General features: G+C 35.2%; 1 protein-coding gene across 4 annotated transcripts in view; it reads left to right on the plus strand.

Annotated features, from left to right (window-relative positions):
* Nucleotides 1–21672, plus strand: part of PRPF40A (pre-mRNA processing factor 40 homolog A) — a gene marked incomplete at its 5' end in the record, with an annotated part of 57040 nt that extends 35368 nt beyond the window's left edge. For 2 of the 4 annotated variants that reach the window (XM_081242087.1, XM_081242089.1), the window contains 18 exons: nucleotides 960–984; nucleotides 1645–2016; nucleotides 4639–4747; nucleotides 5448–5512; nucleotides 5871–6035; nucleotides 7539–7647; nucleotides 8562–8712; nucleotides 9693–9826; nucleotides 14434–14548; nucleotides 14705–14808; nucleotides 14941–15057; nucleotides 15388–15525; nucleotides 15737–15832; nucleotides 18076–18162; nucleotides 18249–18345; nucleotides 18429–18490; nucleotides 19128–19259; nucleotides 20631–21672. In XM_081242087.1, the coding sequence (XP_081098213.1) occupies nucleotides 960–984; nucleotides 1645–2016; nucleotides 4639–4747; nucleotides 5448–5512; nucleotides 5871–6035; nucleotides 7539–7647; nucleotides 8562–8712; nucleotides 9693–9826; nucleotides 14434–14548; nucleotides 14705–14808; nucleotides 14941–15057; nucleotides 15388–15525; nucleotides 15737–15832; nucleotides 18076–18162; nucleotides 18249–18345; nucleotides 18429–18490; nucleotides 19128–19259; nucleotides 20631–20723 (2171 nt within the window). In that variant the 3' untranslated portion in view covers nucleotides 20724–21672. The remainder of the gene's footprint in view (nucleotides 1–959; nucleotides 985–1644; nucleotides 2017–4638; nucleotides 4748–5447; nucleotides 5513–5870; nucleotides 6036–7538; nucleotides 7648–8561; nucleotides 8713–9692; nucleotides 9827–14433; nucleotides 14549–14704; nucleotides 14809–14940; nucleotides 15058–15387; nucleotides 15526–15736; nucleotides 15833–18075; nucleotides 18163–18248; nucleotides 18346–18428; nucleotides 18491–19127; nucleotides 19260–20630) is intronic. The other 2 variants (XM_081242088.1, XM_081242090.1) reach the window with 1 other exon arrangement.
* Nucleotides 21673–25452: the final 3780 nt, after the last annotated feature.

Genomic DNA, 25452 nt, shown 5'->3' on the forward strand with positions numbered 1-25452 from the left:
AGCAACAGATTATAGGAGAATGGGGCTAATAAAGTAGTCTGCAACGTGTAACGACTCCTGACAGGAAAGTGAGAGTAAAAATTTCTTAAAGGCACTGTGGTCTTAACGTCTATTTACCTTTTCCCTGTGTCACCTCATTAGCTTGGATGGTCATTATCCGAAATATTTGTTAATTTGTAATGATAACCCCTTTAGTATGTTTTGTCAGTCATACTAAACAGATTTCCTTTAAAAGGGGATAAGTTTAAAAATATTTTCATAGAGTTAAGCTTATATTATCATTTACATGGAGCACCTCATTCCCTAATAATGCTGAATAAATGAGATATCTTTGTTACCCCTAAAGAAAAATTTACTTTAACTAGAATGAAAGCTGAAATATTGAGTGCAGATCTTTAAAGCTCAATTTATACTTCTATACTAGCATTGGCTAATAATAATATTGTAGATAGGTAGATTCTGAGTTCATTCATGTAAGAAATATCAAGCTCATTTCTGATATAACCCTATTACAAATAGTTGGCGTGCATAACTATCTATCTACCTGTCAATGCTAGTATATATGTGCTGGAATTTCATAACATACATTCGACCCCATTTTGAATTTAGTATCTTTTAAAAAAACAAAAAACAAGTAGTTTTATCCCTGGGGAAAACAACTATTTTATTCCAGAATTATGCTGATACTTTCAGGGAGTTTTTGCAGTAGCCAACAGCCTTTGAGAAAGTAGCATTGTGGGAAGAAGCTTTCCTAAAACTTGCTGTTATTTAAAGTTTGTTTTTATTCTTTAATTGCTGCCCTGGAATTTACAGAACCTTTGCTCTATAAATGTGATTTTTTTTTTTTAAGGGTGGTAAATCTTACTGTATAGAACTTTTATCTCCTTTTAAAGTCTGTTTTCATTGATTGTATTTAAAAGCTATGTAGTACATAACTGTTCTTTTTTTCTCTTTAATAGCAATGATCAAAGCTGAAGAAAGCAGGTAAGCAGTTTTGGACATCAGTACATATTTACAAATTTAGTATCTCCTATAACGTCCTTGTTTTAACTGTCTGTATAAATAGTATTTAACATGGTAGGCCTGATAGTTTGATGTCTTCAGAGGATTTGGGGTAGGGAAAGAGATGTTTACTCAAGATACACACTTGATGCTTTCCTAGACAGTTATTAGAATTTGGACAGCATCCTTAACAAAAACTGTTACAGAAAAGTCCAAAATCTGATTTGAATTAATTTGGGAACAGATGACATATTGTATCAGTATATCTCCCTTCCTTTGCTCAGGTTTTCCTTTTAATGGGTGAAATGAAATTAATGATATAGGTCAAATTTTATGGCATAATACAATCTGATAGGACATTTTGTAAATGAAAACAGTTATTGGACTTTTGGAAATGCAGATTGTTGCATGAGTGCCTATCATACATTATCACGAATGTTTGCTGAATTAAATCAAAGTAATTCAGTTTCATACTGTGGTTTTAATCTTTTTGAATGGCTTAATAGTTTGGCAGCACTGCCGTTTTTCCCTTATAGTAGTTTCTCTTATTCATTTGATTTTATGATAATTTAAAACTAACTTTATTTGGCTTTGTGATTATTCATAATGAACTGACTAGCTTTCTCTTTTTTAAATATATAGTAAACAAGAAGAGTGCACCACATCAACAGCCCCAGTTCCTACAACAGAAATTCCAACCACAATGAGCACCATGGCTGCTGCAGAAGCAGCAGCTGCTGTTGTTGCAGCAGCAGCTGCAGCAGCTGCAGCTGCTGCTGCAGCCAATGCAAGTGCTTCCACCTCTGCTTCTAGTACTGTCGGTGGAACTGTTCCAGTTGTTCCTGAGCCTGAGGTTACTTCGATTGTTGCTACTGTTGTAGATAATGAAAATACAGTAACAATTTCGACTGAAGAACAAGCACAACTTACTAGTACCCCTGCTGTTCAGGATCAAAGCGTTGAAGTGTCTAGTAATACTGGAGAAGAAACATCTAAGCAGGAAACTGTAGCTGAGTAAGTTTAGTAACTTGTTTTCTGCAAATCAGTACCAGACTTCATTAATATAAGAAATTGCTGATTTAGTCAGTGGCCATTAGTGTTTAATAAAAGTTTTTTGAGAATCAAAACATAAGCCTTTAGATAATGGATAATTTTTGAGATTGAGTTTTGTGGGGTCATGCTGTCAAACTGCTGCAAAACTAATCCACACAAGTTTAGGAAGCAGAGCTGCTGATAGGGTAAGAGACAAATTTAAAGGGGTGCCAAAAACCCTTAGTAATCAGAATGCAGTATTTTAAATCAAAATCAATGCAAAAATCCCATGATTAATAAAATAAAATTTTAAGTAAAGACAGGATCAGAATTACTGATTTTCTTTCTATTTCATTCTGAAATATGGCTTACTACAGCACTGCAGGGAAGTTGCTGTAGTTCAGTATTGAACAAACAAGCAAAAATCAAGTAGAGAAAAATCAAGATAATACTTAACAGTGTACAGGAAAACTGTTAGTGAGGTTAAGTTGGTACAACTTTTTAATAAGGCCAATAGCTGTATCTCTAAGTTTACAGTTTGTATGTACCCTATGATCTAGTAATATTTCATATGGCTGTGCTTTTTATAGCTATAAAAAGTAACCTTGGGGCTTCCCTGGTGGCGCAGTGGTTGAGAGTCCGCCTGCCGATGCAGGGGACGCGGGTTCGTGCTCCGGTCCGGGAAGATCCCACATGCCGCGGAGCGGCTGGGCCCGTGAGCCGTGGCCGCTGAGCCTGCGCGTCCGGAGCCTGTGCTCCACAACGGGAGAGGCCACAACAGTGAGAGGCCCGCGTACCACAAAAAAAAAAAAAAAAAAAAAAAAAAAAAGTAACCTTGAGCTGTGCTTCTTGATTTTAAAGATATCCACATATATTTAAAAAAGTGTTAATCGTGATGTCAAGATCCAAACATGATCACCCATCTTAATATTTAAGTATACTGTTTTCATCTTCCTACCCCCTTTTATAAACTTTTTTGATTATTTTTACTGTGTCTTTTTTTTTTTTTTTGCGGTATGCGGGCCTCTCACTGTTGTGGCCTCTCCCATTGCGGAGCACAGGCTCCAGACGCACAGGCTCAGCGGCCATGGCGCACGGGCCTAGCCGCTCCGCGGCATGTGGGATATTCCCAGACCGGGGCACGAACCCGTGTTCCCTGCATTGGCAGGCGGACTCTCAACGACTGCGCCACCAGGGAAGCCCCTTTTTTGATTATTTTTAATGTTCATTTCCCAAAGTACGAAAATAGCTTTATAATTTTTTCTGATGTTTAGAAGTTTGAAAAGATATCTATATAGTATATTTGAAGGCATAAAAGAGTGACAGTTAACATTTTAATTATATCCTTCCTTTTTCTGTGCATTTAAAAATATGTGCACATTTTAAATTTTAAAAATATATCAGAGATGTCTACATCAGTAGAGATCCATACCCTATCGTGTTGAATATTAATTATTATTTATATAATTAATATTCAACATGATATTATTTATATATACATTAATTTAAGTATTCTCCTACTGATAGACATTTAGCCCTTCTAGAATAATATTGTTTTACATCTTTTCATACCTATTGTATTTTTTCACAATAATTTGTTTTTCACATTTTTAACAAAGAACTGTTTTCTGCTTCCTTTTTTGTTTCCTTATTATAGTGCTTGAGTCAGTATAATAAACTTGATTTTAATTACTTTGAATGTAGATCATTTAAAACTAGTAACTTTTGGCTGTGCTCTTTACAATATTTTTGATGATTTTAAATAAATATTCCAAAGTAAGGTTACTTGATTCAGAGGGTAAGAATTAATTGTATTTTTAATTAGTATGTATTCCAGAATATGCATTCAACTTAAAGGTGGGGGATGGGGTTTGTTTTTTGATTTGTCTTTTCCTGCATTCTCTTCTATAAAGGAAGAAATGTTAAGATTATACAACTTTTTCATAAAGATCCCTCAAACAAGTACAGTTGACAATTCTTGGGTAATTCTGTTTGAGATCAGTGTTAGGCAGACTTTTTCATAAACCTTCAAAGAGTAAATACTTTTGGTTTTGTTGGGGATACAGTCTGTCACAATGACTCAATTCTGCTGTGGTAGTACGCAGTCAGCCATAATCAGTATGCATACTCTTGAGCAGGGCCATGTTCCAGTAAAGCTGTATTTACAGAAATTGGCAGCAGGCTGGATTTGGCCCATGGGTTGTAGTTTGCCAATCCCGATTTAGATTGATCTCTACATCTTTTTTATATTTTATGCACACTTGTCCAAATCCTATGATTAAGACACTAAAATGAGGACGCTGAATAAGTTTTATAAGCCATTTGGAAGTATTAACTTGTGGGCTAGTGAAACAAGTGCTGTAGTATAAATGTTTATTTTAGCCTTCGTACAAGGTCTTAATAACCGAATGTTAGAGGAAAAAACTATATAGTACTTTTATTTCTTTATGTTGCATTAAATGCGTCTCATGGAGACTTTATTCTAAACTTATCAAATAAGTTTAATTTGTTTACCTCAACAGTAAACAAATAATAATAAAACATTATTTTCCTAAATGAAGCAAGTATTTAAATTGTAAATACAATGTATAAATTTCTCTCTAGTTTTACTCCCAAAAAGGAGGAGGAAGAAAGCCAACCAGCAAAAAAAACATATACTTGGAATACAAAGGAGGAAGCAAAGCAAGCATTTAAAGAATTGTTGAAGGAAAAGGTATTTATAATAGAGATTTTTATTATAAGTATCTAATAAATTATCCTTCAGTGCAGCTTGTACCTTGATGCTTTTATTAAAAATACTAATCTTATAAACGGCTGTGACTGAAAATGAACTAAAGTTGTCTTTTTTCTTTTTTTAACTTTGAGAAACTGACTTTCAACCAAAAAGAATGTGTAAGGTACTACACAGCACATTCCACCTCAGTATTTAATATAAGGTTTTTTATTCATAAAAATTGTTCTGTCTTCTAATCAGTAGTCTGAGGAAGAAGTATTCATGGTCTGTTTAAATTTCAGTTTTTCTTTTTTTTTGCGTTACGCGGGCCTCTCACTGCTGCGGCCTCTCCTGTTGCGGAGCACAGGCTCCGGACGCGCAGGCCCAGCGGCCATGGCTCACGGGCCCAGCCGCTCTGCGGCATGTGGGATCCTTCCGGACCAGGGCACAAACCCGTGTCCCCTGCATCAGCAGGCAGACTCTCAACCACTGTGCTACCAGGGAAGCCCTCAGTTTTTCTTTTTAGTCTATAGATACATTACACAGATTTGCTTGCTTCAATGAATTATTTTTTAGACCTTTTTTCAAACTCCTGCAAAGGGAAGTGGTTGATGTTTGCAGTGAGTATTATACTTTGTTCCCTATTGTATGACTTACTATATTTGTGTGAAATTTTAACTTTTCATTAAATGATTTTCAGCGGGTACCATCTAATGCTTCATGGGAGCAAGCTATGAAAATGATCATTAATGATCCACGATACAGGTAACAGTTTGATTTTTTTATTTACTTTCCACCTTGAGCAAACCAAGCCTAGAAAATTTAAATTATGTAAAATAATACAACTTTTCACTCCATGGTCTTCTGTTATTTTGGATACCAATAATTGAGTTGCTTTATGTCTGATAAGAACCAAAAAAGTTAAAAGGCTTGTCATATAGTCTGGGCACCCTGCTATAGATGTTAGAATTATTTTTAAAGTAGAAATTATTTTCTGTAATTATTTGCTGTCTTTAATAACTTACATTTTCTTAATTTGTGAATGAAATTTATTGTTTTTTCAAAGCACTAACACTTGATCATCTTACCTTCATTTACTCTTATATGATATTTTTCTATTTAGTGCTTTAGCAAAGTTGAGTGAAAAAAAGCAGGCCTTTAATGCTTATAAAGTCCAGACAGAGAAAGAAGAAAAAGAAGAAGCAAGATCCAAATACAAAGAGGCTAAGGAATCCTTTCAACGTTTTCTTGAAAATCATGAAAAAATGACTTCCACAACTAGATACAAGTAAGATTTTTACTGATCATGGTATATGTTTACTGTTTCTGTGTCAGACTTTTTACCAAGTGCAGTAACTAATCCAGATGTTCATTAAAGCTAAATGATTGTGAATGTGACAGTTTTATAAGGTAAAAGATAAATCAGTAGTTAAATGTGGAATTTATAGACTTACTGAGTTGTTAATTAGGGACTACAGTAAAAAAAGGGAGAAAGGGGCCTCCCTGGTGGCGCAGTGGTTGAGAGTCCGCCTGCCGATGCAGGGGATACGGGTTCGTGCCCCGGTCTGGGAGGATCCCATATGCCGCGGAGCGGCTGGGCCCGTGAGCCATGGCCGCTGGGCCTGCGCGTCCGGAGCCTGTGCTCCACAATGGGAGAGGCCACAACAGTGAGAGGCCCGCATACCGCAAAAAGAAAAAAAAAAAAAAAAAAAAAAAAAGGGAGAAAGACTTTATTTCATAATGAAAATTTGACTCCTTTCTCCTTAATATAAGAATTCAAGGGGCTTCCCTGGTGGCGCAGTGGTTAAGAGTCCTCCTGCTGATGCAGGAGACACCGGTTCGTGCCCCGGTCCGGGAAGATCCCACATGCCGCGAAGCGGCTGGGCCCGTGAGCCATGGCCGCTGAGCCTGTGCAACTGGAGCCTGTGCTCCGCAACGGGAGAGGCCACAACAGTGAGAGGCCCTCGTACCGCAAAAAAAAAAAAGAATTCAAGATGCAAGGCAGGGAGAGATATGGGAATATATGTTTATGTGTAGCTGACTCACTTTGTTATACAGCAGAAACTAATACACCATTGTAAAGCAATTATACTCCAAAACAGATGTTAAAAAAAATTTTTTTTTAAAGAATTCGGATTTTTTTGTATTGGTGGAATAGAAATAGGTTATTTTCATTATGTATATAGCATTTTTGAAAATTCACATTTATATAGCGTTCTTCTTTTTGGAGTGCTTTGTTATTTAAAATTGTGAGTAATTCATTATTACCATCTTTGCAATAAGCTGTTACGTTACGTTCATTTTCCCTGTATGTTTTATTTTCCTCACTTTTCCAGAAAAGCCTTAGTGAAGAACTCTTCCATTTCTTTCAATAGTCCTATTTTATCTGTTAACTAAATTTCTTACAGTTTATTGAAGGCTGTAATTTAGTTCCATGGGCAGTTTGGTAGTCTCTGTCGCTACCCTGAGAAATAGAGGTAGTCTTAACTACAAAACATCGCTCAATTGGAATTATTTCTTCTATCTCTAAAGGAGAAATCAAGGCCTAAGCTGTTCTTTTTCTTAATTATCCAGAAGTTTTCTCTGTTTTTTTGAACCAGTGAAACTACATCTTGTTTATTTGAAACAAAATAAACAAAATTTATACAAAAGTTTTCTCTTATAATACGATCATGAATTTAAGAGTGGAAAAGAGGGTTCATTTGGGGGTGTTAAATTTAGAATAAAATTAAAATGGTTTAAAATTTTTATGGTGTAGTATAGAGTAACATTTAATCTTTTTAACAAACAGAAAAGCAGAGCAAATGTTTGGAGAGATGGAAGTCTGGAATGCAATATCAGAACGTGATCGTCTTGAAATCTATGAAGATGTTTTATTCTTTCTTTCAAAAAAAGAAAAGGTATTATTCACTCTTACTGGTGTTTATTGATAAAACAAGATTTTCTTCATCCTGTTTAGGAGTTACTTCATAACATCTTCATCTTTGTTGGTTTATTTAGTTTATATGGTGCAACAGATCTATTTATTAGAAGTTACATTTAAAAATAGATAGCTCCTATAATAATAAGTACTGATATGAACATAGTAGGTAGAGGTTTGTGCAGCTGATACTTAGATTGTCATTAATTGGCTGTCTTATGCCCACTTTGAAAAATACTTATTTTAACTTGTTGGTTTGAAAAAATACTCAGTGTTTTTGCTTGTAAGGCATTTATTTATGATTATTTTACAAGAACAGCAGTAATGTGTAATCGCTACCATTAAAATGTATTTGTAGGATAGTGTTTTAAAACACTAAAATACTATCTTACAAATACATTTAGTTTTGCTCGTGTCTGTTTTGTTATGCACTAAATTGTATGCTATCCAGTCTTCCAAGAGACTTACAGAAATGTAAGTATTATTGACAAAAATTTGAACATAGCTGAAAGTGGTTGGACACATTTTCATTTACCTGTTATGTGATTTGTAACTTCCGTTTGGACAGTGTCTACAATGCATAGTTGTGGGAGGAGAGATTTTGCGAGGGGGTGAGGGAGGTGGGATTCCAGCTTTAGAAGAGAGGTTAAAAAAAAAATTTGAAGGTAAGAGCCAAGCAGTTAGGCAAGAGCACTGGAAAGGTAAAGAGTGTTGATATTTAAAGTGAATGGGGAAAAAATTAAAAAAACAAAACAAAAAAAACCAAAAATAAAGTGAATGGGTAACATTTGAAATTTGGACATCAGTTAGAATGTGAAGAAACCTTCACTAATTGCAGTTTATATGTCATACTTCATTTGAAATTCAAAACATATATTCATATTTTTGATTTAGGAGCAAGCAAAGCAGTTGCGAAAGAGAAATTGGGAAGCCTTAAAAAACATACTTGACAACATGGCTAACGTGACATACTCTACTACTTGGTCTGAAGCCCAGCAGTATCTGATGGATAATCCAACTTTTGCAGAAGATGAAGAATTACAGAGTAAGAATGATGACTAAGTGGAAGGACCAGTTCTTTAAAAGTTGTCCAGTAGTGAAGAATGGTCACTTTTTTTATGCGATCACTAACTGAAGTTTACATAATTGTCCATCCCTGAAAAGCTGTTTTGTTTGTTTCCAAATAGGATATTTCTTTCTAATTGAGTTTTGTGGTTCAGGACAAAATATTTTCCCCAAAATCTGAAGTTAGCTTTATCAGGTATTCCTGAAATATGTTTATTAGGTCAAGCCTGAAATTGTCCTTTGCCATTTATATGTGACTTAGTGGGAACCAAATTAATAACCACATTTTACTCATGCTGTCCTCTCAAGGTAATGACTTTAGAGATTTGCTTGCAAAAGGCAAAAAATGGATTAGCGTTATTTTACAGGAAGCTTCCCCAAGTTCTGTCTTTTTCTGATCTACCTAGTTGCTTTTTAAATTACAGCTTTCTTGATTATCCTTCTGAATACCATACTTCAGTAAGTTTGAGGGAGGGCCTAGAATTCTGTACTTTGAAAAACTCCTTGGGTAATTCTGATATTGCTGACAAATTTATCACAACAGTTTTATTTTCGTTTTATTACTTGTGTCATATGTGTTGTCTCTGTTTCATCTTCGGATTCTGGGGCTATGATTTAATGAGGTCTTTTTGAAATTTTTCATATGGGAATTCCCTGGCGGTCCAGTGGTTAGGACTCCACACTTCCACTGCATTGGGCACAACAGGTGTGATCCCTGGATCGGGGAACTGAGATCCCACAAGCTGCACACTGTGGCCCCCCAAAAAATAAATAAATTATAAATAAAAGAAAATAAGTTTTCCTTGAACACTTCCTATTTAGATAATTAGAAGTCATATTTGAGTTTAAATATTTTGGTAAAACGAATTTGAACTTTGTAGGGAGTTAATGCAAATAAGTAAATTGCTTTCTTTACTGATATTTGACGTTTTAATTTTTTTTAACTGAAAAATATTCTAGACATGGATAAAGAAGATGCGTTAATTTGCTTTGAAGAACACATTCGGGCTTTAGAAAAGGAAGAAGAAGAAGAAAAACAGAAGAGTTTGCTTCGGGAAAGGAGACGACAGCGTAAAAACAGAGAATCTTTTCAGGTAATTTTAAAAGCTCTGTTTTCCAGCTTAATTGTATAATATGGTTAATGACCTGTAACAGTGACATAAACAATTTTGAGAATCTTGATCTCAGATCATTAACTTGGGCTTTTGCAGAGGATCCATACAAATTTAACTCTTAAGTTCTATAGTTAGTTATGAATCCACTTAAGGAGAGTAGCTATTTCAGGCTAGGGGAACATAGAAGGCTATAGCAGATTTGGTATTTAAAGTGAGCACTGATAGATAAGGTTTCACTTGGGAAAGGGGAATAGATATGAGGGGGGACTGAAAATAAAATACGTGTGATGAGTTATTAGTACTAATTGATTTTTAGGTTCTGGAGAATGGTTTTGAGGATGGGCCATAATTTTTAAACACTATACAGAGGAGCTAAAATTACATGTTCTTTATATAGGCCAGTGGCTTATTTTGACCTCCAAGTATCACTTTTAGTCTCTCAGTAATGGAGGCTATCACAGAGCAATGAATTTTTGCATTTTATATTTCACCAAATTTCCATTTCAATAATAATTATAATAGCAGTTAGCGTTGATTGCTTATTGCTATGCATTTAAAATTTATAACCTCTTAATTTTTATGATAGCCTTATTTTATGATAGTAGGTACTATTTTTGTTATGTCCATTTATATAGGTAAGGAAGTGGGCTTAGAGAGATGAAGTGACTTGCCCAAATTCAGCTACTAAGTAGTGGAGCCAGACTTTGAATCTATGCTGTGTTTTAATTTCTGGGCCTCTTTCATTAAACACTGTATTAGGGTAAGTGCTAAGTTACAGTGACTTAAATAAGAGGTTTTATTTCTTGAAAGAACAGTTGTTTGGGTTTAGGGTAGAGCACATTGTCACCTCCTAAGGCAGTGGTTCTCAAAACTTAGCATGCATCAGAATCACTTAGAGGGCTTTTAGAAAACTCCCCATGGTGCCAGAGATCACTAATCATCTTAAATGCCACAGCCAATAGCATTATTGCAGTCTTCATTCCATAAAAACATAACATTTACTACTCTCTGTGGTTTCCTCTTAGTGGTTTCCCAAAGGATCATTCGGAGTATTGTTAAAACCAGGGACTGTTGAGCCTCACCCCCAGAATTTGATTCAGTGGGTCGCTTTTAAGTTGTGAATATACGTTTTAAAGGAAGTATAGTAGCAGAGGAAAATTACTGAGCTGAATATCTGAAGCAAAACATGCTAATACCAGTTACATCAATAGTAATCAGAAACCATGCCAGACACATAAAAGCCATATTTTAGGCTTAGCAAAAGATGCCTGTGGCCTTTATATTAGGCTTTCTGATCCACGTTCTCCAGTTTCAGTATTGACATTGTACTTTCTCTTATATTTTCTGTGACCCAGATATCCTTATTTTTGTTATATTTTACCTTATAGTTCTTATTTTAAACCATTGCAAAAGCTTCATAAGAGACATTAAAGCTAAGTGGTTGCAGAAGAGTATTAATCAACCTCCTGAAAATCTGTTCTCCCCTTCCTAGGCACATGGCTCCTTAGTTAAAATCTAAGTTTTCTAGCCTAGTTTATAGCTACTTGTGGTAACGTGACTAAATTTTCAGCAACTGAATGTGAAGGAGATGAGTAGAACTACAGCATCATTTTTTAATTAAATTTTTTTTTTTTTTTAATTTTTGGCTGCATTGGGTCTTTGTTGCTGTGTGCAGGCTTTCTCTAGTTGCGGCGAGCGGGGGCTACTCTTCGTTGCGGTGCACGGGCTTCCTATTGCGGTAGCTTCTCTTGTTGCGGAGCACGGGCTCTAAGCACGTGGGCTTCAGTAGTTGTGGCACATGGGCTCAGTAGTTGTGGCGCACGGGCTTAGTTGCTCCGTGGCATGTGGGGTCTTCCCGGACCAGGGCTTGAACCCGTGTCACCTGCATTGGTAGGCAGATTCTTAACCACTGGACCACCAGGGATGTCCCACATCATTGGTTTTTAAAAGAACTACCATTTCAGCTTCTTCCAAGCTGAAATGTGGTCATGGGGATAACATACCCTAATCACGCAGAGAAAGCTAAGGGCCTCGGGCAGTTCTCTAAGTATGGGCCAGCGTATCACTGTCTCTTGGAAACTTATTAGAAAGGCAAACTCTCAGAACCCCACTGAGACCTAATGAATCAAATTGGGGCGGGGAGGGGGACTACAATCTGTGGTTTTGTTTTTACCATTTCTTCACATGATTCATTGAGATACCACCTAAGGTAATTTACCAAAAGTGGCAAATGTTGAGATTCTTTATGAATAAGACTGAAAGAATTATAGTTAGATGTAACATTTAAGGTCAGTGACTGTCGACATCTAGGGGAAGTTAAAGAGTTGCCAAATAGTTTAAAGGTAAATAGAGGCAAAATCAGACCGTTCTCTGATGTTTTGATAAGACAGTTCAAGAGTACTCTCAGGGTTAAGAGTGTGGCTTTTCTTTGATAAGAGAGAACCAGTCAAGAGGGAGAGAATGGGGCTTCCCTGGTGGCGCAGTGGTTGAGAGTCCACCTGCCGATGCAGGGGACACGGGTTCGTGCCCCGGTCCGGGAAGATCCCACGTGCTGCGGAGCGGCTGGGCCCGTGAGCCACGGCCGCTGAGCCTGCGCGTCTAGAGCCTGTGCTCCGCAACGGGAGAGGCCACAACAGTGAGAGGCCCGCGTACCGCAAAGAAGGAGAGAATGAAGAAAGAATTGAAGGATAGGGGTATTCTGTTACTAAATAAAATCTTTGAAGGTTTATTCAAGCATATGTGAGTAGTTACATTATGAACCTTATATAAGGATACTAAAAGAAGGAAGGAGATTAGGGAAAAGACATATTATTGAGTTGGCCTGAGGCAGTGAGTGGTGTTCAACTAGTGCTTTTGTTGATGGTCATGATTTGGGGAGAAGTTGCTACTAGCATCTAGTTGGGTAGAGACCAGAGGTATTGCTGAACGTCATCCAATGTACAGGACCACCCCCCGCTGAAACGAAACAAAACAAACCAAAAATTTTTCGAGCTCCAAGATGTCATTAGTTCCAACGTTGGGAGCCTTCTCCTCTAAGGGAAGGAGAAATAACCAGCCTCAGCCATCTTTGAAGCAACTTGGTTTCCATCTTCTCCTCCCCTTCCCAAGGTGGGGTTAGTAAATAAAAGAGAGAAAGAGCCATACAGTTTTAGCATAATGGTTTTCAAACCTGAATTCACATAAAACTTACCTGGTGGTTTTTAAGAAATAAATTACAAATATCTTTATTTTAATTCGTATTTTCTTTAAAAAAAATCTCAGGTGGATTCTGTGTCAAAATTGGACACTGGATTCAGTGTCAAAATTCTATGACTTTGTCAGCAACCTAGAAGTGAAACAAATACTAGCAAAGCAGGTATGATGAAGTAGATTTTAAGATCCTAGAGAGCATCATTGAAGATGGTTTCTAAGCTGTTTTAGGGACTCAAAAGGGAGTAGGTGAAGAACCTTGGTTATCACACAGCAGGGGTGGGTTGAGTTCCCATTTATGTTGAAGGGTAAGGACGAAAGGATAGAAATTAAGTTTGAGGAAAAAATTTTGGAAATAGAGACTGAACTGACATGCTTATTCCCGTTTGGAGAGAAGTGGTATTATACATGTCTGGTGTCATTCAGGACAGCGCTACCCAATAAAAATTTGTATGCCACATACATGATTTTAATTTCTTACTAATTTAGTTTTAGTAACCTTTTATTTCACCCAATATATCTAAAATATTGTCTTTTGACATGCAACCAATATATTTTTTTAATTTATTTATTTTGGTAATAATGCTTCAAAATCATTGTGTGTTATATACTGCTGGCGTTGAACAGTGCAGGTATATAAGAATTTTAGGAGCAGAATTTGGCCCCTAATTTAGGGACAGTTTTAGAATTAAAACTTCCTAAGGATTTCAGGAAGCAGGAAATGTGGAAATTGCTGAGTACTAAAGTCCCACTATGTTGCCCTGAAAGTTGGCAAATAGTAAAAAAAAAAAAAAAAAAAAGGGATAAAGTGAGCATATAAAAATTTAAGTTATAACAGTAATATGGAAGAAAGGAAATAGGTTTTAAAATCAGACATGGGGGTTGAGTCCTAGTTCCCCACACTATATGTATGTTGCTTTAGTAAAATTGTGTATCTTCCTCTTCTTAGAAAATTAAATTTAAAAATCCTTCAGAACACATTAGGCGTTCCGTTTAAAAACAAAAAGTATATTTTGCAGTAAATGTGCATGCACATTCTTTAGCCTCATCATTTGAGATAACATCCAGTGTTTTGACTTTGTTTGTATATGTTATTTGCAAACTGGAAATGATGATCTTAAGGGACAGTAAACTGAAGCCTGGAAATGTAATGTAGCTTTTCAACAGTCCTTTTCTCTGAAGTCCAAAATAGTTTTTTGCCTAAAAGCTGATTTTACTTTCATCAAAGAGCAAAAATGCTTGCACCTAAACATATCTGTGATAACATTGGTAGAAGAGTTTTAAATATAGCTGTTTTTAACATGTATTTTCATTCATGTTATACCAATATTTCTAAAGTCCTTAAAGATGGCTTTTCAATATATAATGGGTTCGTTGTTGTTGTCCCCTTCCCCCAGATATTTTTAGATGAACTGCATGAACATGGACAACTGCATTCTATGTCATCTTGGATGGAATTATATCCAACAATTAGTTCCGACATTAGATTCACTAATATGCTTGGTCAGCCGGGTGAGATTCTTCTCTTTCCTAATTTGTAGTTATGATAGTTGGAATGGGCCAGAGGGAAAGATGGTTGTGTTGGGGCATGGGGGGTGCTTTCTTTTGTTTTATAAACAAAAAAGTAATTGCAGCTCTTTGATTAGAGCTAGCTTTTGACTTCTTTAGTTTTTTCATTAGGATCAACTGCACTTGACCTTTTCAAGTTTTATGTTGAGGATCTTAAAGCACGTTATCATGATGAGAAGAAGATAATAAAAGACATTCTAAAGGTAGATAGTATATACTTGGTATTATTAACTAGTATACTTGCTGTTAACTGTTAATCCGTGCCATATATTTTAAAGTGATACCGTGTTCCTTTGATTAGTGTTATTAATATTAACAAGATTTCTGTTTTTTAGGATAAAGGATTTGTAGTTGAAGTAAATACTACTTTTGAAGACTTTGTGGCAATAATCAGTTCGACTAAAAGATCAACCACATTAGATGCAGGAAATATTAAGTTGGCTTTCAATAGTGTAAGTTATCATCTTTACTGTTAATGAACAACTAGATTAGTAGTATAGTTTTTAATATATTTGGCCAAAAATACTCAAGTTGTATGTAAGCTACTGAAATAAGGGAATAGGAGTAGTATTTTACAGAGTAGTGGACACTCTTCCAGGGTAAGGTAACAGAATATAATGTACTTAGATGATGGCTGATGGTAAGCTTCCTTTCCTAAAAATAATTGGCTCTCTAACTTATAGATGATAGGAGATGATATAATTATATAATTATAATGAATTATTTCAGTTAACACAGATTATATTATACTATTATAACTGATTAAATATGTTTTTTCAAAGTTACTAGAAAAGGCAGAAGCCCGTGAACGCGAAAGAGAAAAAGAGGAGGCTCGGAAGATGAAACGAAAAGAATCTGCATTTAAGAGTATGTTGAAACAAGCTACTCCTCCAATAGAATTGGATGCTGTCTGGGAAGATGTATGTATACTTGTAAATTTTTTCCTTTACAACTGAAGATAAAAATTTTTAATTTCTTTATCATAGCCACAGAGATAACTAGAGGAAAGGAAATAAACACTTTGAGGGGGCTGGGCTGTCACAGTTTTCACTTGCTGCTATGATTCCTTTTAGTCATATTGGTATACTCTTCTCAGTATTCATATATTTATTCCATATCTGAATTTTTCAGATCCGGGAGAGATTTGTAAAAGAGCCAGCATTTGAGGATATAACTCTAGAGTCTGAAAGAAAACGAATATTTAAAGATTTTATGCATGTGCTTGAGGTAATTTTAGTTTTATCATAAGTGGCTGAAATATTACAAAATATATAAAAAAGTTTTAAAAATTGAAGAACTTAGAATGATCAAAGTATGTTTCTTAAATTACACTTTTAAGTAATTTTATACAAATGTACTTACTACCTGGGATGATTAGGGAATGGTTTATTCTATAGAAACTGCTTTTAAGTGAAACAAACTTAAGCTTGCATGGGAATTTAAAGATCTGTTTAGTGGACACTTTTCATATTTGTTACGTACTTATACAGTGTTACAGAAATTCATCAATTTAGCAGTCAAATGGGGTGACTTAGTAAACCTAAAAAGAAATTAGAATCTTGTAAAACATAGAAAACAGCTTTTTAAGCACATTTCAAATATTATACTACATTAGATGTGTTGGAAGCTCAGAGATGTTCTGAAAAATAATAGTAAGTTTTTGTTAAAATAATAAGTAATGATAAAATTGCAAGTTATTCCACTAGCTGAATTGAGGGTATTTTGATGAAGATTTCAGATGGGCAGTTGTAGATAGTAAATATGCTAAATTGACCAATAATTTTTGAATAGTATTATTTGCTGCCTATGTGGGCCAGGCACTGTTCTAATTGTTTTACAGATATTTCATATATGAGCTTAATCCTCATAACAACCCTATGAAGTTACAGGTGAGCAAACTGAGGCAAAGAGAAAAAGTAATTTGCATGGAAGGGATTCCAACATAGACTTTTGATTCCAGGGCCAGTGCTTTTAACAAATATGCTGTGCTATCAGTTATAGACAAACCAGTACTTTACAGCAAGCCGACGTTAGCACATACTTAATATTATAGTGCTGTCCGTGGTCATTGAGCATAGCAGGTCACTTAATTGACTGTTGACTGTTGCATTGGATTTACTGTTCTTGATGAATATCATTGTTGACAACAGTTTGCTCTGTTAACATGTCCCACATGTACCATATATTGTTTCCCAGCTGCCTCTAGGTCTAGTGCTGTTGGCCTATAGATCTTTTCTACTCAAAGTGTGTTTCAGACCAGCAGCATCTGTATTACCTGGAAACTTGTTAGAAATATAGAACCTTAGGCCCTATCAGCAGAAATCCTGTATCAGAATTACCATTTTAACAAGATTCTCGAGCACTAGAATGTACATTTAATTTTGAGAAGCTCTGCTCCAGATAGTGTCTTAACATTTTCCCCCAGTTCAGGAATCTCCACCAAGATTATTTTATGATCTGTGCTGGGGGGTATTAGTGGTGAGGTTATAAATGGAGCAAAATGATGGCAGCATAGGGAAGAGCTGAACATATCAGAATAGGATTTGGACTCCAATAATGTGGGCCTTGAAGTAGAAAAGGAAGAAGAGTTAACATTCAGTGACATAAAAAAAGAATGAGGACTGCCCTGGTGGTCCAATGGTTAAGGCTCTGCGCTTCCACTGCAGGGGGTGCCAGTTTGATCCTTGGTCAGGGAACAATCAGTCAATTGAGACAGACAGACAGACAGAGAAGAGAGTGTGTCCCTGAACCACATGTTCTGTTTCCACTTAACTTGTAAACTGAAGCAGAATTTATTTTCAAAGGCTTATATATGTTTGGGGGCAAGGAGATTTTACTGCAGCATTTTTCCTTCCCTACTAGCCTGATAATTATTTTAGTGAAAGAGTTAAAATCCACAGAGACAACATTTCCTTTTCTGATTTCATGTGTAGATTTCCTTTGGATATCTTAAGCTTGGCTAGGAAGGGAATGCTCCTTGGGTGAAAAGAGCTGATTTTGCATTTAATTTCTGAGACCAACCTCCTTATGGATGATTCTGAGGTAGTTCTTTATTTCAGTGCTGAGCCACGTTCATCAGAAAAGCCATGTATGAATATAATTATGTTTTTTTATTTTTGAAAGTAGTGTAACTATTCTGCAGATTATACCTTTATGGAGGGTATCAATTGTCCCTACTGTACCCACACCATTCTCATTGCTTAAAAAAAAGTATTTTATTAATACTTTTAAACGTTGTGTTTAGATGTCCAAATGAATGGGTACAGGATAGTTAAAATGTTCTCTTCTGTTCCTTGTTAAGTGATTGATAGTAACTCTTTGCACCATTTCAAGGGGGGCAGTGCATCCTAAATATGCAAAATGAATGCAGTTTTACTCTAAGAACCTATTTGTAAAGCTTTTTAAAATTCTCCATGATCTACTGTCTATAAAGTGTGAACTTCTGAAATTTTTTTCTTTTGCCCCTGTAGCATGAATGTCAACATCATCATTCAAAGAATAAGAAACACTCTAAGAAATCTAAAAAACATCACAGGAAACGCTCCCGCTCTCGATCAGTAAGGAAGTTTATTAAAAATGGCACAATAAGTTTATTGAAATATTTGTTAGTAGCATTATGAATGAAATTATTTGTATTGTGTAGGGATCAGATTCAGATGATGATGACAGCCATTCAAAGAAAAAAAGACAGCGATCAGAGTCTCGTTCTGCTTCAGAACATTCTTCTAGTGCTGAATCTGGTAAACATATCTTTTAACTTGATTAAAATCATTGACACTTGGATGTCCTCAAATTATGACACTTTTCTTTTTGTGCTGCTTAGAGAGAAGTTACAAGAAATCAAAAAAACATAAGAAGAAGAGCAAGAAAAGAAGACATAAATCTGTAAGCAAACTCTTAATTTTTACACTGTACCTAGGCTTTTGCCCTTCACTTTCTCAGTGGCAGTAGAAATTTCTGTCTAGTCCAATGCAGTCAACAGAGTTTAGGTGTGTACCTAAACTCAAGAGTTTCATAGTTGTTCACCTTAATCTTTCATTAAATCTTTCAGTGAACTTTGAAAAAAAATAACACAGTGTTAAGACTCCCACTCTGGTTATTTATAGTAATCTTAGAGAAAGACCACCCAAGGGTGTGTGTTTGTATATATATATTGAGCTGTTGTTGAGAACCACAAGTTTAAATGTTTAAAGTTTTTCCTCTACCCTCAGCTCTTAATCTTAGGTACACATCAAGATACACCTAATCGTAGTGATGAAGGCACACTTAATTTAGTGATGCTCTTTTAGTGGTATTTTACCCTATCAGAATGTCATCTTTCCCTTAGGAAAGACCAACTTCATCTCATGAATCTTGAGAATGTTTTAAATTCCTTGAGGTTATCGATTCAGATTCCACCACTCTAGGAACACATACATACTCTGTTATATGTGGGTGTTCTTAAATATTACCTGTATAGGGACTTTTTTCTAATGGAATGGTTTCTTTATCAAAATGCTGACATTGTTTTTTATTTACACAGGACTCTCCAGAGTCAGATGCTGAACGGGAGAAGGATAAAAAAGAAAAAGACCGGGAAAGCGAAAAAGACAGAACTAGACAAAGATCAGAGTCTAAACACAAATCACCTAAGAAAAAGACTGGAAAGGATTCTGTAAGTATTTAGAATTCTTTCATCTCTGCATTTTCAAAGTACAAAAATGTCAGCTACTTTTCACACACAGTTTTCTAACGTATGTGATCATGAATGACCCGATTTAAGCATCCTAAATTTTATATTCCTTAAAAAAATAACATGGCATTCTCTAATAGTTGTTTAACCCACTAAGAAAGGATATATTCTTTTGCTTTGTACATTCTCACAAAGAAATACCAATGAACACTGTCTACCTAATTTAAGAATATAAACTTTAAGAGATTCAAATCAGGTTTTCCCTCCACCATGTCCACAGTTGTCATTGTTACTAAATCCAGTTTCAAAAGGTAGCTTTCCAGCAGCTTTTAATCATTGGGAGGGAAGAGGTGAGGGCAAGTAGATAGGAGGATACTATAAGCCAAATCTAATGTTTTATTATCAAATTACATAATTCGTCTTCAGTTTCCCCTGTGTGTTTGTGTATGTTATGCCAGAGCACAGTAACACAAGTCTTCTTCACCTTGCCGTTCATTCCACAGATGTTGTGGGCTTACCAAGTATAATGCCTCTGAGTTACCAAATGAGAGTTTAAATTGTGTAGATAAGCCCTGGTCTCCCTCTGGATATTCTCATTCAGTGGGAATAGGGTGGAGGGGTTTTTTTGTTCTTGTTTTGTTTTTAAAGCTGCACTGGTGAGTCTGATGCACATCCTTGGTAAGGAATGATGATTTCCTCTATACTTACTTAGCAACTTAATAGTTTCTTCTTCACAGTAGGTTAAATGGAATCCCTGAAGGGGGAAGGAAGATAGATAGGTGAAAAATCTACTTCTGAAAAGTTGCCTCTCACAGTTGTTTTGGTTTTTTTGTTTGTTTATTTTAAATTTTTTCCAGCCTAACTAGTGTCCTCATAAATCTGGAATGTATGTTTATCTGGGCACAATAGTATGCATAAAGCTTAATACTTTTCTGTAATATAAAACACTTATAGGACAACCTAGAATCGGAAAAATTAGCAAGGAGTATAATACTTAGGAAATGAACACCCAGCTTCCATTAAATGGAAACAAGATGTTTCATATTCAGTTGTATAAGAGGAAGAAAAACTGGTACGTACTATTCCCCCGATCTACATATTAATGTAAACTGAAAGTAAACACCATATAAAAGTCTCATTCTAAGTTAAGTGTCTCCCATAATGTAACCAAGGAGTACTTAGTTAACAACCCATTGGTAGGCTTTTAGGAAAGAGATGAGTCTTCATACCCTATGATGCATTTGTTTTTGTGGAAGAGAATCCATATAGATGTGGATTCTTTTTTCAAAGGTTCATTACTACTTAACCTTTTGAGTCCTGACACAAATATAATTGTATTCGTTGTCTTTTCAGGGTAATTGGGATACTTCTGGCAGTGAACTGAGTGAAGGGGAATTGGAAAAGCGTAGAAGGACCCTTTTGGAGCAACTGGATGATGATCAATAAATTATACCAAATATGTTTACAGTATGATTTAAAGTCTAATTCAGACCAGGGATTCTATTTTAACTTCAATTGAAATAACACTGGGTTTTAATTATATCACAGAAAAAAAAGTGCATTTAAGTATTGTTATTGTGGACTTTATAAAAAGCAAAGGAAATTGAAAATAACTTTTGATTCTGTATCAAGAATCATATTTTCATACAGTCATAACTGTCTTTCTGTGACCCTTTCATAGGGCACTGCAGAATGGATTAAAGGTGGCAATTTACTGATAACTGCAGGTGTCTCTACTTTGTTCTAAAGTCTAAGTCATGAGGTGATTTGATTTACTTTATAGAAGTTGGATTTTGAACATATAATGAAAATTTTTTGATATCTAGTAGTACAAAAAAAGCACCAGCAACTGATAAAACTGCTTTTTTGTGCACTATCCAACTGGTTGAAGCCGATATGATCTTTTAAGGTGAACTCAGACATAGGTGTTCTTAATGGAAGCCTGGTAGACCCTTAACTATAGTGGTGCTATCGAGCACTACTATAATAAAGCCACCATTGTTTTTTATGAAACATCTAAATACATTTTAAAAAGGCTATTGTGAGGGCATTATTTTGAGGTGATGTTTAAAAAGTTAACATCAAATCAAATTGTAAATTAGCTTAAATATATTGCCTTAAGGACCTACTAAAGAATGTGCCACCAAACTTTAAGTGATGGTTGCAATATCCTTGTCTAAAACAAATCAATGTTGACTTAAACGATTTCTTTAACAGTTGTCTTTTTTTTTTTTTTTTTTTTTAAATCCGATCTTTCTCTTGCTTTTTTTCATTGAGGAAGTCTTTTACCTTCCCTCCTCACTGAGAAGTACTGACTTCGTGGTACACATTCTAAAGCATTTCTGATTTGAATATTTTTGTACATTTTTATCGATTATTAAATCTTCTCTTCTAGTGTGTACTAGTATTTATTTCTACTTAAACTGCTCAGCTCTAAAAAATTGTATGATCCTTTAAGGGTTAAGATACTAAAATCCCTGAAATTTTGCTTTAGCTAACCCACATAGCTAAGTTACTTTCCTTTTTTTTAATATTTAAGAATATTATAAATCAGTGCATTTGAGACCCCTGTATTTGTTTTTGATCTATGAATTTCCTACAGAATACTCTAAGAAAGGCAATGGTTTGAAGTTTAGAATACTCTTTACATGCTAACTTTTGAAGGTTGGTAATGTAATTTATACTATTTTCCTTCAGTGCAGGAGATTTTTTTAAGTAAATAAGTAAATTATAGCACATAGTCTTTGGTATTATCTTAGGTATTTTTTTATTTTGGACACTTTGGGCAATCCTGTTTCAGGTTGGGATTCAGAAGAACAAAAAGTTTATTTTATTTTTCCTTCACCATCCTAATTTGAAAGTGGGACTGACCAGGATGACTCTTTTTCCATCCCTGCCCCCTTTGTTTCAATTAAATCTAGCATCCACTATTGAAAGGCTCAAGGCAGGTTGGTGGGGGGGCGGGGAGGGGGTCCTGAACTTTTCTCGCTGCCAAGTCATTTTTCTGCTGTGAAATATGACATGACTTTGTAGAAAGTGAAAATGACTATCTTTAGAAAATGTGAAGTAACCAATTGCTTGCTTGAGGTTAGTCTCCTATTGTATATTAGAACCAAAACATATAACAGCTTTGGCAACAGGGAAGTTGCCTAGACTTAATTTTCAGAGGTCCCTTTGTAATGATAATATTGCTAATCATGTCAGACACTTGACATGGAAGTCAGAGTAAAATCTGCATATGATATTGGCAGAAATACTAGTGATGTTTCACAAGAGAATGTAGAATCTGTAAAACTTTTAATTACTTCCATGAATGATGATTTTTTTAAGTACAACTTTAAAGTTTTGATTTTTCTATTTAAATAAAAAGCTATTGATGTGGTTTAGCATGTCCTCAAATTAGATTTCTTATTTCTTATATACTGTCTTATCACAACCTCAGATCCCTACAAGACAATACAAATTCAAGTTTCCTTATAGTTAATCCATGAAAACTATTTGACCTAAAAGCGAAACTGATACACAAATTGTAATGCAAAATACAACATCCTTGTTATAAAACATGTAATTTGAAGTGACTATAATCCTTTAGTGATCCCATCAAATGATACTTAGTTGCCAGAAAGATACTATGGCCTGAAGGTACAGGCAATGGGAAGATTTTTTTAAAACAGAGTTGTGTGTGAATATTTTTAATCCATTTGATTAGGTTTCTAAATCTTCAGTCTGTTAAGAGTTGAAATGTCTTGGAATATTGGTTAGAGTTGAACAGATATGTTCAAAATGTGTTCAAACAGGAAAGTGCTGTTTATATTCAGATAAGGGGAATTTCTGCTTTTCAGTTAAGCCTCAGACTTTCAGGTAAATGTTAAGGGCTTATCTTCCCTCACTATCAATCATTAATGTTAATGAACTCTTGGATTAAATTCACTAATATATTTAATAATATCATGCTTAATAGTCAAAATCCAGAACCTCAAATATTTGATGTTTTTATTCCTCCCAGTACATAATTCCTATGTGGGAAAATTGAATTTGTATGAAAAGTTAATGAAGTATAAAGAATTCTTTGCACCTTTCCCAACTGTATTTAAACAACGTAATACTTCTAAATAAAAGCAGTGGTCCCAACATTTTTTTTTTTTAACACAGTGACGGCGTTTCATTATCATTACCCAAAGGAGCTTCAGCATATAGATTATTCATAGTTTTCAACGATAAAAATACTTTTTATGCCTTGGGAGTAATACTTTTTATGCCCAGTAAATTTGAAAATGATCAAAGTATCACAGCTATTTCATCTTTTAATTTTTGCTAATTGGGCCCCATATTATACAGCTATAAAATGAAAGGGATTGGCCGAGAGTAAAGCAGTCTTAATTCACAGTGTTAAGACTGTAAAACTTCTTGAAATATCTGTGTACATTTTTCTGGAAGGATGGTCCATAGTTTTCATTCAGTTACCAAAGGGCCTGCATCTTGTGTTAAGAAGCATTTGCCTAGATGATCCTGGTTTTCTTTGCATGTTAATGGTCAACTGAGTGCTGACTAGGCAGCCACTTTTATTTTTGCATCCAGAAAGGGGTAGCTTCTTTCTTTAAGGATTTTCATTTAAAACTTGGATACTAAAAAAAAACATGGATACTATTTAAGAGAGAGCTGTTCCTAATCAAAGAGTACCCAGGGAAGAGTAATGAATGCTTTTTTAAAGAGTTTGTAGGGTATTTAAGTATATTATGTAATTTAAATGTAAATTATAAAGCCAAAGAACTAAATAAGCATTTCTGAAAGCAAAATGAGGCAAAGCACGTTAATTCTTTATACCTTAAGTCAGACTTTTTCTCTTCCCTTGGGGATTTCTCTCAATACTAGGTAGAATTTTCTTTTACATTTTCTAGGACTCATTTTACATAAAGGAAAAACAAAATAACGTCATGAGTAATTTTCATGGAACTGTGTTCTAAATCTCATGCTATGGTTCTAGTAATGGCATATAGCAGTCTAATAATTCTTACCTTCCTTATTAATTTCTTACCTTGCTCTTTAGTTTTTCAATTGTTTTGATGTAAATGATGGTCAGATTCCTTGGGGGCAGGGATTTCTGTTTCACTCACTGTTTTATCCTGCGAGTTAGAACAGTGCCTGGTACATACATAGTAGGCATTTACTGAGTGAATGTAAAATCTTAGTTGACAGATGTACTCATCCAGCATCCATGGTACTCGTCATCTGTTAAAGGGCTTGAAAAGGCATCATTGCAATAAACCATACTAAACCCCAAACTAATTGAAGTACACTAAAGATAAGTTCTAGTGACTGTACCTCAATCTTAATTGTTACTTCAGAAATGTCCAAACGCTTGTTACATGAAAACATAGAACTTTCACGTGGTTTTTGAGTAGGAAAGGCAATCCCTTGTGATGATTTGAAACATACCTTCTTTCGTATCATATTCATACTACTATTACCATAGCAGTCGTTTAAAAGTAATAACTTTTGAGGAGCTAACATTTAGCTAGATAAGTAAGAGTTGATCTAAAGGCCCTAATGGACAAAAAAAAAATTCCTATTTTAAGTTCTGAGAAGGGGTGAATAATGGTGACAGGGCATGCACTTCAGTGTTCTTGGAGCTAACTTACAGGTGAGGTGAGAAGTGAGCAGATTTTGCTCCAGTTACCCACACACTCCCCCCTAGCCCTCCAAACGTTACTTGGTTTCTCTCTACCTGGCTTAAGTTCCTTAACTGCAGATTTTCTGTGCTTTTTGAACTTGCTATATAAAAACTGCTCTTATGATTCAATATGATCTCGTTCAAGGCCACTTCATTGTTAGTGACTGGTAATTGACTATTAATTTGATGGTAATTTGTCCTAGGTTTAAGGTTGATGTTTGCATTTCACGGGAACTGGCTAACCTCGCTCCCGTTTTCATTCAGACTATGAAAGTGGCTGCCTAATCTCACATCAGATTCAAACTAAGCCATTTCTTGATGCCCTTCTTTTATGCTGTTCTTTGGGGGTATCTAAATGTGGTATTTAGAAATATCTTTTTTTTTTTGGTCCTGCCTGCAAACTTTTTTGGTAGGTGTTGATCTCTTGCCTACCTCTGCAACTAAACTGAAGACTTGTTCTGAAAGGTGAGTAATAGGGGGAACAAGGTTTCTACTTTGTGTTTG

Source organism: Mesoplodon bidens (genome assembly GCF_964165515.1).
Source record: "Mesoplodon bidens genome assembly, chromosome: 8".
Classification (NCBI taxonomy): Eukaryota; Metazoa; Chordata; class Mammalia; order Artiodactyla; family Ziphiidae; genus Mesoplodon; species Mesoplodon bidens.